At 46.4% G+C, this 14,202-nt stretch overlaps 1 protein-coding gene across 2 annotated transcripts in view; it reads left to right on the top strand.

The window, feature by feature from the left end:
• The window catches only part of CBFA2T2 (CBFA2/RUNX1 partner transcriptional co-repressor 2), a 149,571-nt gene extending 137,365 nt beyond the window's left edge, over positions 1 to 12,206 (top strand). The window contains exons 10-11 of one of the 2 annotated variants that reach the window (XM_036323861.1): positions 1,619 to 1,809; positions 7,270 to 12,206. In XM_036323861.1, coding sequence (XP_036179754.1) covers positions 1,619 to 1,809; positions 7,270 to 7,563 — 485 coding nt within the window. In that variant the 3' untranslated portion in view covers positions 7,564 to 12,206. The remainder of the gene's footprint in view (positions 1 to 1,618; positions 1,810 to 7,269) is intronic. The other variant, XM_036323860.1, reaches the window with a different exon arrangement.
• Positions 12,207 to 14,202: the final 1,996 nt, after the last annotated feature.

The following is a 14,202-nucleotide window of genomic DNA, read 5'->3' as shown; positions in this document are numbered from 1 at the left end:
CTACCTGGTAACTAATAGGATATGAAAGGTAGCTGTGGTGAGCCACAATGAACCGTGTGGATATCAAGAGTAAAGGAGCCCTAGCTGGTTTGGCTCAGTGGGTAGGACGTTGGCCTGTGAACTGAAGGGTCCCGGGTTCGATTCAGACAAGTGCACATGCTCGGGTTGTGGGCTTAATCCCGAGTAGGGGTCATGCAGGAGGCAGCTGATCAGTGATTCTCTCTCATCATTGATGTTTCTATTTCTCCCTCTCCCTTCCTCTCTGAAATCCATAAAAATACTTTTTTTTAAAAAAAAGTAAAGGAAGCATGGAGTTCAGTGCCAAGTTAACTCAGCATCATTCTTGCTTGGCCTTTGAGATGAAAACTTTCCTTTCTTAAGGCTGGAGCAATAAAATGCAAAGTTCTATGATGGTAGCCTAGAACACTCTGTTTAAACCTCCTTTAAGCATAAGCCACATGCAAGAGCCAAGCAACAAGGGAGTTTCCTTAGGCTTCTGTCGTCTTGTGATTTCAGGAGGGAGGTCATTTACATTGGGACTTAGGGCTGAGGCTCAAGTGCATAGTGTGTTATTTGGAGCAGCGGTCGCCAACCTTTCAGACCTCATAGACCACCAGTGGTCCGCGCACCACCGGTTGGCGACCATTGCTCCAAAGGTTTCCTTAAACCAGCGGTCACCAACCTTTCAGACCTCGCAGACCACCAGTTGGTGACCGCTGATTTGGAGTGTCCATCTTATGGAAACCATGCAGGGTGGTGATCATGATGGGAGAAAGTGATCAGGAGCCAAGTGGGGTAATGGTAACTGGACACGGCTTTGGAAGTCCAGGGTTCCCGTCAACCTGCCCATTTTTCTCTACCTGAGTCAATATTATATACCAGCTGCCTCCTATTCATTTATACCTGGATGCCCCAGAGGCACCGCAGCCTTCTCTTGCCTCCACCCCAGCATTTTGCTTATTTGTTTCGTTGCATACCACTACTGTTCTTCCCCTTTACCTTCTCCTCCAGACCCCTAGATGCTGCTGATCTTGTTCTGCCCTCTCCCCTACTCTGTGCTACTTGCTTCTGCCTAAAGTCAGAGACTGTTCTATCTCTTCTTCTAAATTGTTGTCCCAGTCTCAATTGGTTCTTCTGTCTTCATTTTTTTCTCCTTGCGTAGAACCCTTTAGAGTTCACATTTTCTTTAGAAAAAGGGCTAAATTCCTTAGCATGAGATGCAAGACTTTCTAAAAATTCATTTCCACCTCTCATCTCAACCAGGACACATACTCTTGTAAAGCTGACCACTTTCCCCTTGGATCTCTTGTCTCTCATACTAACACCTAAGCCACCTTGTACTTATCACAAACAGTTATGAGAATATAGACTAAGTCTTAGTCACCTCGCTGTCCCCAGTCCCTAGTACAGTGCCCACCTCCATCTGTATACTCAACAAATGGTTGCATGAATGGACAAGTGAGTGTAAGAATAAAAGTGAACACATACATCATATATTCATCCCTGTGTGTTTTTTAAAAAAGTCATCTAGTTTCAGTTCTGTCCCTTTTTAGAAATGATGTGGGGTGGGAGGGAAAAGATTTATCGGCCAGTTGATTTTACTGTCACTTTCTTCTAGAAGAAGCTGTGAATAAGGTGAAAATTCAGGCCATGTCAGAAGTTCAGAAAGCCGTTGCTGAGGCAGAGCAAAAAGCCTTTGAAGTGATTGCAACAGAGAGAGCTCGGATGGAGCAAACCATAGCGGACGTCAAACGGCAGGCTGCAGAGGATGCCTTCCTTGTCATAAATGAACAAGAAGAATCAACGGAGGTCAGAGTTCTATTAGTCCTGGGGGCTAGGGCTGGGGCTAGGGCTTGGGCAGCCTGGAGTGAACCAGCCCATTGCTATCTTCTCAAGTGCTAGGCAGCAAGATAGAACCGTCTGCTCTTGAACTAGATGATTATAATTAATTATCCAGTACCAGAAGGGTTTTATTTCTCAATTATACAGGTAGTTATTTATATTTTAGGAAGTACCCTAAAAAGTGGGGCAAAAGTAGATTTACCGTTGTTCATATGGAAAATAATACAATATTTAATAAATCATAATACAATAAACTGTTTCGCCCTGGCTGGTGTGGCTCAGTTGGCTGGGCTTTGTCCTGTGCACCGAAAGGTTGCCTGTTGGATTCCTGGTCAGGGCACACATCCCTAGGTTGCAGGTTCAATCCCCAATAGGGGATATGCAGAGGCAGCCAGTCGATGTTTTGCACTCACATTGATGATTCTTCCTCTACCTTCCTGTCTCTCTAAAAATGAATAAAAAGTGGTGTTTTTTTTTAAAGAATAAACTCTGTGCTTTGCATACTCACAGCTATAAACCTACTTTTGCCCCACCATGTATTATATTCTTACTATATTGGTTTTAATTTTGAAAACTCACCCTAAAACCAGAGTTTGTGGATTGCATGGTAATGATGACATTCCCCTTCACTGAGTGGGCTTAGGTACTGTGTGTAGCCACAAAGTTAAGTGTGTGTATTGTCTTTTTGATCCTCACAATGATTCTACGAGGTGGGTGTTATTGGATTCTGATTTCACAAGTGAGGAAACTGTGGATTAGGGACTTTGCCCACTGCTGAAGCCAGGGTACAGGAGTGAGGAAATGGAGGCCCCTGTAGCATCTGGGCTGCTTGTAAATAGGGTAGTTCTTTTATGGGTTGAAGTGACAGATGGGGCAGACCTGCCCAACTCTCCAAGACACATGGCCCAGGACTTGGTGATGCTTCTAAGAGAAATAAGACATTCTTGCCGAAACCAGTTTGGCTCAGTGGATAGAGCCTCGGCCTGCGGACTGGGGGGTCCCAGGTTCGATTCCGGTCAAGGGCATGTGCCTGGGTTGCGGGCATATCCCCAGTGGGAGATGTGCGGGAGGCAGCTGATCGATGGTTCTCTCTCATCGATGTTTCTAGCTCTCTGTCTCTCTCCCTTCCTCTCTGTAAAAAATCAATAAAATATATTTAAAAAAAAAAAAGAAATAAGACATTCTTTTACCACAGAGGATAAAAATAAACTCAATTTCTACAAATTGAGAAATTAGCTATCTTTGGGACATTCTCTTGAAGTTATTAAAAAAAAAAAAAAATCCTGGGTATTTCAGTTGATTTGTTTTCTTTATTTAAAAAAAAATTGTTAATCCTCACCCAAGGATATTTTTCCATTGGTTTTTAGAGAGCGGAAGGGAAAGGGAGAGACAGAGAGAAACATTGATGTGTCACATTCATTGGTTGTCTCCTGCACGCACCCCAACCAGGGCCAGGGAACCTGCATCCGAGGTGCATGCCCTTGACTGGAATCGAACCCAGGACCCTTCAGTCTGTGGGCCCACGTTCTATCTATCCACTGAGCCATCCACTGAGCCAAACTGGCTAGGGCTGGTTTGTTTGTTTTCTTAAACAACAGGAAGTTTATTTTCTCAATCTTTTTATTTTCTTAATCTTTCACTATAGCAGTGCCAAGCATGGTGATGTAAAGACGAAAATGTCTAAATGTCATGTGACCATCACAGGGGATGTGGAAAATTCCATACTGTAGCATTCGATAAAAGACACTGAGTTGTGAGAAAATAGTTTATTTGATTTACCCTGTAGACTGTGCAGTGATACCAGGTTTCAGAGGAATGAATGGTTATATTGGTAAGAATGTAATTTCTCCAAATTTTTACTTGCTGTCAGAAATGTATGCTGCATTATGTGATCAAAAGTCATTTTTTTAATTGATTTCAGAGATGAAGGGAGAGAGAGATAGAAACATTAATGATGAGAGAGAATCATTGCTCAACTGCCTCTTGCACACCCCACACTGGGGATCAAGCCCGCAACCCAGGCATGTGCCCTAACCGGGAATTGAACCATGGTCTCCTGATTCATAGGTCAGTATTCAACCACTGAGCCACACCAGCCGGGCCAGAGTCATATTTAAAGTTTAGACTCAAGAGAGGAAAAAGGAAATAGTTCCTTTAACTCTCCCCTTTTTTTTGTCCCCTTCTTTTTTCTTTATAATTGTTTCTGAGCAGTGATATCTTTTTCTTTTGTGTGTATTTAATTCTATATCTATAGCTATTCATATCAATATCTATATTTGTTCATATTTATCTACTTTCATATCTGTGTTTATATTTTTTCTGTCTTTCTCCAAAGAAGGAATGTAACATTTTGGCTTACAGCATGAGTTCTGGATCTGGACTGCATGGTTTCAATCCCAGCTCTCCATTTATAGGAGAGTGCTTTTAAGGAGCTGTAATTTTAAACATAGTACATATTTAAAGTCTAACAGTATATCCCTGGAGTTTGTTGTTCATCCCGTGACAGGGAGCTTAGTATAGCGGAGGGAGCCCAGGACTGGAGGTTAGGAACCCATCCCAGTTGCCCCTCACACTAGCAGTGTGCCCTTAAGGGGTCACTTTCCTTCCCTGTATAATGGGTGTGTAGCAGACCCTCTCCTGTTGGTCTCTTAGTTTCTAGGAAGATACCATTTGGTCATGGTTGTGTTAGCACTTCCAAACTGTACTGCACTAAATGCACTGTACAGATGAAAGGATTTTCTTATGTGGCTAACAATATACGTGTGTAAGCTGTGGCAGCACCTGCCTTTGCAGAATAGCTGACTCTAAGGGCAGACCCAGGCATCTCCCTGGAATGCCTCAGGAGGGGGATGAAGTGAGAGGTCCTCTCATCTCCACCACATGGCACCTTCTGACCTCAGCCTGGCTTCCCTGGCAAACAGAGTGGCCTAGCAGATGATTATAAGATGAGGAATTATTTCTCTTTTGGGCCAATGTTTGTGGTCATGTCAGGGAGGTTTGGGATGGGTCCCAGGAATTTTTGACAAGCCTCACGGAGCTCTGATACAGGTGGCCTCTGGGTCACACTTGGCATAAACTGATGGCCCATACTTGACAAAGGAAATTCTGGCATCCCACTTCTGCCTTTCCTGGCCAGTACTTCAAAAGGTTTATAGCCTTCTCCCATTAACTGTCTGACCCAGTGTGCTGCTCCAGTTTTGAGGAATGAGTATTTGAAGGGAGACTACAATAATAAACCATTTTTGTCTTACATCGTAGCCAAAGCCTCGTGATTAAGTCAGGAAATGTCACAGGGCAAGGGTACACGACAGTGACCTGTTCACCTGGCTGCGCTGACACTTACCACAATGTTCCTGCATGTATAGACCGATCCTGCCTCAGTGGGAAGCTGTTTTCCTTACCTTGTTTTATTATATTTCATAAATTATGAAATAAGCTATTTTAAATAGAATGGCAGCCAAGGCTTACGTTCCAGTGCGTCAGTACTCTGCCCCAGTTTGAGACATTCTTGCAGACTTGGGCAGAGGAGTAAAAGTCTCCCATCAGCTAGGGCTGCCCCGTTGGCCTGTTTCAACAGCAGCCCCACATAGACAACCACTGAGGTCCTCCCCACAAGTGGGAATGTTCTGCCAATGCATTGTTTGGAGTCAGCCCATCAGGCTCCAAAGTCTGACATTCTCTGGAATGCAGTTTGCTTGAGCCCTAAGAATTACTTCAGCTTCCTATTTTGGTCCTCTGGTATTTGTGGTGGCAAGTTTAGGCAGTCCTTAGAGTGTATTTCCTGAGAAGCCTGTTGTGTTAGACAGGAGTATACTGCCCTTTCTAATGTCCTTTGAAACTAAACTTCTACATTGAGTATAGTGCAGTCAGGAGGTTCGGATTCTAGACTTTGCAAGTAATTTTTTTTTTTTACTCACCTGAGGATATGTTTTTATTTATTTTTATTTATTTGTTTGTTTGCTTATTCCTCACCTGAGGACATGCTGAGAGAGAGAAAAACATTGATCGATTGCCTTCCATACGCATCCCAATCAGGGCTCAAACCCACAATCCAGTTACGTGCCCTGACCAAGAATCCAACTGGCAACCTTTTAGTGCACAGGATGACACTCTAACCCACTGAGCACTCTGACCAGGCTGTTTTTATTGATTTTAGCAAGAGAGGAAGGAAGACCCATACATGCCCTGACTGGGAATGGAACCCACAACATTTTGGTGTATGGAACAATGCTCCAACCAAATGAGCCACACCTGCCAGGGCCAAGTAAACATTTTATAACCTTAGGCAAGTCCCTGCCCACTGGTCCTCAGTGTCCTATCTGTACAACCCAAGAGGTGGGCCAAGTGGCCCTTTTCAACGCTTACTGCCCCATTGTCACTTGAGCAAGTGTCCTGATTTCATGGGGGATAGTGTCTTTCTTTCCTAGGAGTGGTCAGACCTTGTGACCTTGTGATTGGGCCTTGTGATTGGCTCTGCTATTCTGGAGAACTTGGAGAAAGGGGCTGCTCAAGTCCTTCCTGATACCTAAGAAATCATTGCCTCTCCCTGGTAGCTTCCTCTGGCCAGTGCCATAAGGCTTTTCTCTTGTAAGTGGACCTGGAGACTTTGGGTGCGGAAAAAACACTTGTGTCACTACTGGAGTCACCACTGGAATCCAGAGGAAAGAGAAGAGTACCAAGGAGCAGGTTTCAACTGCCTCTCTCATGGCTGCTCCTTGTAGCTCTCACCACGCCTCACTTGGCTCATATCCTCCATCATAGAATTAGTGCATTCTCAAATGTACAGTCCTCCCTCTCCTGTGGTCTCTGCTAGACCCTAGCAGTACCCATCCCCCCTCTAGGAAAGTGCAAAGTAGTAAGAAAACTTCCTGACCTAGACCCCAGGGGCCCTGAGCTCCGAGATACTGCAGGGGCTCCCATAAATAAACCAGAAGTTTCCTCACAACCCCCAGCTCACCTATGACAAGGCACATCTCTGAAAGGAGAGTGGATACAGAGGAAGTAATATAACCATCTAAGATAAGGTGTTGTTAGTAAAAATACGGTTATTCCTCTGTTGGGAAGACCGAGAGAGGAAACCACGTGTGGTCTCAGAATAGAGAGCTACGGTGGGGGACGTGGGGACAGAGTTAGGTTTGGTTGCTGAGGGATAAATCGTGAGTCAGTGCCTTCAACAAGATGTGGGGCTTCCGCCTGCCCTGCAATGATGCGGTTTGTGTGTTCACATCCCCCTCATCTCGCTGTCCCCTAAGTCGGGGTAAGTTCTCTTCCTATGTTACTCAGGAAACTCAGAAAGCAGAGACAGTAGAATCAGGACAAGGACAGGTATGGGTAGGTCCAAGCCCCCTCTTCTACAGGGCAGGTGATGAGTGATGACAAGCCTGCCCCACAATATCCAAGCAACTAACCAATGCCTGTGCCTTGCAGAACTGCTGGAACTGTGGCCGCAAAGCCAGCGAGACCTGCAGCGGCTGCAATATCGCACGATACTGCGGCTCTTTCTGCCAACATAAGGACTGGGAGCGGCACCACCGCCTCTGTGGCCAGAACCTGCACGGCCAGAGTCCCCACAGCCAGAGCCGGCCACTGCTTCCTGGAGGGAGGTCAGCCAGGTCTGCTGATTGCAGCGTGCCAAGCCCAGCACTGGACAAGACCTCAGCAACCACCTCGCGCTCCTCAACACCTGCCTCTGTGACAGCCATCGACAGCAACGGACTCTGAGCCCAGGCTCCTTCCCCCTGATGACCTCACAGCACAGGGCTGGACCAGTACAAGTAGCTGCTGGGTCATCAGCAAGAAGTGAAGTGGAGGCAGAAAGAGTCCAACCAAGCCCAGCAAACATTGCTTCACAGCCTCTCCAGACACCTGCCCCAGTTTCCCATCTGTGTCCTTGGGGGAAATAGTGTGCCGTCCTTTCTGCACACAGGCAGTTGGCTGGAGCTGCCTCTTCCATGGCTTTCTGGTTTGTTCCTCTCCCAGCTGGAGCTGGCGTGGCGGGCACCTTTTCAGTGTAGACCACCAGCTCCCCTCCCTGCCTCTTGAGGCAGCAGACTATGTGCCCGGCCAGGCTGGAGGCAGCTGGCCCCATGCACTGTCTCCTGCTCCACTGTCCTCCCGCAGCAGAGGCCTGGAGGCTGCGAGCAGGCTGGAGAGAGTCCTCCTGACAGGGAGTGGCCCCCCTCGTCCCCAGCAGCTTCATGAGCCCATTTCCACCCTCAGCAGATGCCACTGATTGGCCCAGGGGGACTTCGGGGAAGCAAAAAGCAGCACTCAGGACTCCCTTGACCCTGCTGTTCAGACTTGTTAAAATTCTCAGAAACCACAGGAAAGTCACCATTTTAGGAAAAGCACCCATAACAATAAAAAATAAATAAAACTTTCACCAAGCATCACAGATCATCTTGGACAAGGTTTTCTAACCTGCCTGGCTTCTTCAGTTTAGGACCCAGTTTTCTCCCTCTCTGATTTGATTTTGCTTGTGCAGAAAAGTTTCCAGCACTTGGATTGGTCTGAGGAAGAACGAGACTCAGGTGTAGATTAGTCTGTTCTGAGCATTTTGGCCAACTACTATCATCAAGTTATTGAATGGATCGTCTGTTGGAAACTCAGAACCTCTTGTCACCGCTTGGCTGTTTGCACAGTCATCTTGTTCTGTGTCTTGTCTCAGACCGCGTGTGTCCAGATCACAGTGTGAATCGGTCTCTATCTGGCACCTCTGAAGCCGCAGTTGCCCCGTAAAATGTGATATGGTGTGACTAGGACTCGCCTCACTAATCAGGGCCTGGTTACTTCTGAGCAGCCCTCATGGACCATAAAGAATTCTTCAGACCTCATGGTTTCATGTCATTATACATAACTGCATCAGCTTACTGTTGGGCACACAATCTCAGACTCCCTTCTCGTGTGTTTGATAGATACCCATTTTGAGCTAAGAAATTTTGTGAAATGTGAGAACCATTTTGAGAGAACCTGACCAGTTTTCCTTCCTGTCTTCAGGGAGGTTTCCAGCTATTGACTTGGCGCTCCCAATATGACATCACCTAACCCTGTTTTAAAGTGTTCAGAACTGCCACACACATTTTCCCTGACTTTTCTACTCTCCACCTCGCCTCCAGCACCTTCTCTCCCCACGGAATCAGTTGGGATGAGTTGGTCAGCTCTACTCCTGCTGGCACTTGAGAGCCCTGCTTTAGATAGCCACCTTTTGTGCACTGACAAGAGTGAAATAGAAGCTCTCATCCTATAAAGGAAAAGCAATCAGCATAGGTAGCATTGTCCTTGCTTTAAGAATTTCTAGTCCCTAATTGACCTTACCGAAGGATGTTCTGTCTTATAAAGAAACGTAATACAAGGCACCTTTAAAATACCTGTATTTCCATTGCACAAAGTAAAGTATACACAGAGAAGGAATAACAGTAATGTTACGTTGATTTAGAACTCTAAACTGCAGTACTTGTGGGGTGTTCTGACTTTAACAGGGATGAAGTCAGCACCCCTGATGGGACTTGCCTATATTTTCATAAGATACGGAATGTCCTCCAAGGAGGTCATGGGGCCTATTAAATCAGTTTACAGCAAGAGGGTGTCTCGAGGTGTTCACTGGGTCTGCCCTCAGCTCACTCACTGTCTTTCCATTGGCAAATCAGATGAACACCTAGGCAGGTTCTTTAATATATATATAATTTTTATTTTTTTTAAATTGATTTCAGAGAGGAAGGGAGAGGGAGAGAAAGATAGAAACATCAGTGATGAGAGAGAATCATCAATCGGCTGCCTCCTGCACGCCCCCCACTGGGGATTGAGCTTGAAACCCAGGCATGTGCCCCTGACAGGAATCAAACCTGGGACCCTTCAGTCCATAGGCTGACGCTCGATGTACTGAGCCAAACCAGCTAGGACGGGATTCTTTAATCTGACTAGACAGGGTAGATCAGATTTTTCCTGGTTGGAATAAAGACCAAAACCAACAAAATATTATCATAGCTCGATGTCATTTTCTTAAGCTAAGGCATAGGTTTAGTTGTGCAGGTTCTAGCTGGCTCTTTGTGGGCTGTGGTTCCAATGACAGCTTAGTTTTCAGAGTTTTTGTGATGCTAGTCAATACTGCTCTGCTCATGTCCTACCCAAAGTCCAAGCTGAAAACCTCGGCAGTATTTGGTCAGTTTCACACATTGGTTGCAGGCATCTGTTCAAGACTTACTATTTAGATGGAAAGAATCCCTTTCTCTAATTTCCTGTCTGAAATTCCCCAGCTCTCTAATTGGGAGGAGGTGATGGCACTGGCAGTGTTTTGGGATGGGGTGATGGCACTGGAGAGGCAGGGTTGAGTCTGAGTTCCCCACTTGATTTCCAGTTTCTGCTAATATCACCCCAGCTACCAGGTGGGGGTTCAAGTTCAGGCTTCCCACCTTCATCTAGTTGGATTTTAAATATTTTTATACATAATCAGGTTTCTTAGAGGACCACCTTTTATTGCTAATATTTGGGGGGACAAAAGGTAGAAGGTTTCGGGGTGATGGTACTGAAAGTGTTATTAAGGCAGTCACAGGCTCTTCAATGTTACCCTAGAAATCAAAAGCAAATATGACACATGTTGACCAGTGTCACCCCAATAAATTTAATAAATTAAAAAAAAACTGATACAAGCCTGCCCAACGGTCAGAGCACATCTGGAGGATGAGGCCAGTGTTGAGGGATGCTGACAAGTGATGGGACATCATTGTCTTATCCAGTGAAGAATGGTCGCAGGAACCAGAGAAGACCAAAAGTGACCGGTGTGGGTGCGTTAGATGTTCCAAGGGATACTTGAGGGCTGGCCCCTCAGATCTTCGGTCGCCTTCTGGGTCCCCACTGCCTGCAGCATGCCTGGCTCTACCTCGTGGTGGAAACTGAGTCTGTTCATTTCACCTGTGCAGGAATAGCCACCCCCCCTTCTGAGGTGTGAGTACTCCACTTTGGGGGGCTCTTCAGCTCCAGGGGCCCTGGGCCATAAGGTCACAGAGTGAGTGGATCTTTTCCTGGACAGTGCGGAGTGGTGTGTGTGTCTCAGTGGATCTAAGTCTGGAAACAGGACACATCTACCCAGCATGGGGATGTCCAACACTGGCTGCAGTGCCCATCCAGGCCAGCTGGTCTACCAGGAGCCCCTCACTTCTTGGTGTCAATGTGAGCATCTTCAGCTTCTAGACAGAGAATCTACACTTGACTTTGTGCAGCCTGTTCCAAAGTCAAATTGATACCCAGTGCTTTCACCTGCTTGCAAGGAGTGTAGACCTTGTTCTTGGTAGCTCCAGAAAAGATCTCAGCAAGTGGATCTGAAGGTTCAGCAACTGAGATTGGAATTGTATGGTGGTGAATTCTTCAGAATGAAAGCATAGGTGATGACCAGCTGGCTGTTTGTCCTGGAAATTGTGGAAGGGATTGTAGATTGAATAAATCATTTAAAATAGAATATACCTTGGAGGCTTTCTTCAGAACTGGTTTCTAGACTCCCAGGTCAGTTGACCAAGCCAACTTCCTTAAATTTATTATTTTTTAGCTCTTTGCAGAAAACTGGGTGGTGTGTTTGAACCAAATGTAAGAAAAGCCAGAGGAACCTGGGCTGTTTCCACATGGGCCAGACAGCCACTGTCAGGAGGAGTCCTGTCGGGGTGGGTTGGGTACTGGGCCAGCTGCCCAATAGGGCCCTTCCGACTCTGGGTGCCTAGTTCTTGTAAAGCCAAAATGTTGACTCCCTGCCTCTTTGCCCACATGCTTTGACATGCTCATTTCCAAAGATGATGGTGCAGGCGACCTTGTCCACCGAGGGCCAGAAGGTCAGGAGGCCTGAGGGCAGCGGGCCTTGCATCCTCCCTTCCGCAGCCACAGAGATGGTGCTTCCCCTGCAGACCCCATCTGGTCCGATCCACTACTGCCCAGCGTACACTCATTGATGCTTATACCAAATAGGGCATGTGTGGCTAGTGGCCGGCAGGGACAGCCCTGTCCCTGCGGTGGAGTTGGCAAAGAAGCAGCAATACACATTAGGTGAATGGCTGAAAGAGCTGTTTGGCTAAGAGGCCTTCGGTCCACTTTCATAGCTTTCCAAGTTCCTGATGAGGCTACAAAAGCTCCATTTATGAAAGAAAGCCAATCATGTAAATAAGCCTCCAAGCGTGGTTTTTTAAGGGAGACGATGAATGTGAAACCACCCACAGGATGCGGTAGGGTCTGATTTTTCTGTGCTTTGTCATTTCTCTGATAGGAACTTTTGTTACTTAACTCTGTGCATAACTTATTTAATGTACTGTATAAACGAACCAAAACTGTTAAATATGTATTTAGTTTGTTCTACTTAAAGTAGTCAATAAAAAGGCTATATTCCTTTTTTGACTCAAACTGGAATGCCACTGGGAGGGAAGGTGGTAGGTGCACTCTGAGACATCTGACAGGCAGGCTTCTGCGTCCTCTCCCCTTCCTTCCCCTCTTTGGCGGAGGGTGGGGGTGGAAGTGGGCAGACCTCCAGTGTTCCTTGCTACGGCCTAAAGAGCCACCCAGAGGAATGAAAGCAGGATCTGCTAAAGAGACGGTTCCAGCCGCTAGGCCTACGGGAAGACAGCTGAGGGGCCCAGGCCCCCACTGGGCTGGCTGCTCGTGCCCATGATGGGCCTGTGGATAGTGCCAATAACAGCTTACAGACTCCCAATTCCTTGTTAGTTTCTTCACCCTTAAGTGATTTAATAAGGAAACCACCACCACAGAAAGTTTGAAACGTTTCATGTCCTTTTTTTTTTTAATATATTTTTTATTAATTTTTTACAGAGAGGAAGGGAGAGAGATAGAAACATCGATGAGAGAAACATCGACCAGCTGCCTCCTGCACACCTCCCACTGGGGATGTGCCCGCAACCAAGGTACATGCCCTTGACCGGAGTCGAACCTGGGACCCTTCAGTCTGCAGGCCAACGCTCTATCCGCTGAGCCAAACCGGTTTCGGCTCATGTCCTTTTTATATTGATGTTAAATCATGAGTTCATTGCCTTCCCGTTTACTTGCTGAATGGGTTGAATGCTTTAATCAAGGCCATCGTGTTCTTAATTCTTCACCTCCTGTTGAGCATTTGGATTGCTTCCCGTTTTCCCTGTCAGCGTACTGAGTGAATGTCTTCCTTTCCTTGATTTATTTCTCTGGAATAATTTTCTGGGATTTCTAGAACTGAACACTTATCAGACTCTCGAAGCATATGTTCAAACTGCTTTCCCTGAAAGCCCACCAGTTTGCTGTGCCTCCAACAGGCCGGTCATATTTTCCAGGGCTCTGAGATGGTCTAGCCAGCTTTGTGCAGCTGCACCTGTGTGTATGGAGTCTTTGGCTGTTAGTCCAGTTTCTTAGTCGGTGACCTGAGGGCTCACTTCCTAAGGCTCTGGCCCCAGCCTCACTCTGTTGCCTGAATACCCACCTCTGGCCTCTGCCCTAAACCTACTTCCAAGCAGTCTTGCCCAAGACCGTTGTTGGCACCACGTACTTCACAGGCCTCAAAAATGCATTGAGGGGTCAGTTACTAGATCTCAGAATAGGGAGAAGGGTCTGGCTGTGGCCTTGGCCCCAGAAGGCAAGGTGGGGGCTTAGCTGTGTGATCTTCCATGCACAGGGGACCAACTGCCAGTCTCCACAGCTGCCCAGCACTGCAACCCACCACCCAGATCAATTACAGGATCTCAGCCTTGTGACTGTCAGCTTACCACAAAAAACATTTGGTAGCCAAGTCAGGAATCCACGGTCTGCCTTAGCTCTGGAAAAAAGGATCCCAGGGACTCTAGTGATAATATAGTAAAATACTGTGTTAAATTTCCTATAGAAATGGCAGACTGAAAAATCTGCCATTGCCATAAACACCCAGATGCCGGATAATTTTTTTAAATATTTTTTAAATCTTTATTGTTGAAAGTATAAATTTTAATGAGTGTTCTTGTAACTGCATCGCTGAGGTCACAGATAAAGTGTAGGAATTCCCCAAGGGCCAGGAAAAACTTGAGTAAACTGAAGCCTCAGAGGAGGTTAAATACAAAAAGAGGGAGCCTGTGCTGCATGGGAGCAAAAGAAAGTCCGAGAAGTGAAGTTTGAGCAATGAGCTGCCTCACGGGAAGGAGAGACGAGGCTCTGAGCCTACTACAAGGAAACAAAAGACTGGGACCTCTCCACAAGGCTAGAGGCAAGATCACTTTGGGGGGGTGGGGGGGTGGCGGCACATGCCTGTCTGCAAAGGGAACTAAGCAGAAAACCTCTCTCTCTGCCGCTGCTTAAAGAAAAAGAAAAAAAATATCTACCAGAGGCTATTAAGTATGTCTGCTCCCTTCAGGTTCAGATTTTCATTACTCTAGA

Source organism: Myotis myotis, unplaced genomic scaffold (genome assembly GCF_014108235.1).
Source record: "Myotis myotis isolate mMyoMyo1 unplaced genomic scaffold, mMyoMyo1.p scaffold_m19_p_9, whole genome shotgun sequence".
Classification (NCBI taxonomy): domain Eukaryota; kingdom Metazoa; phylum Chordata; class Mammalia; order Chiroptera; family Vespertilionidae; genus Myotis; species Myotis myotis.
Note: the sequence above shows the minus strand (reverse complement) of the source record. Positions and strands in the feature narration are given on the sequence as shown.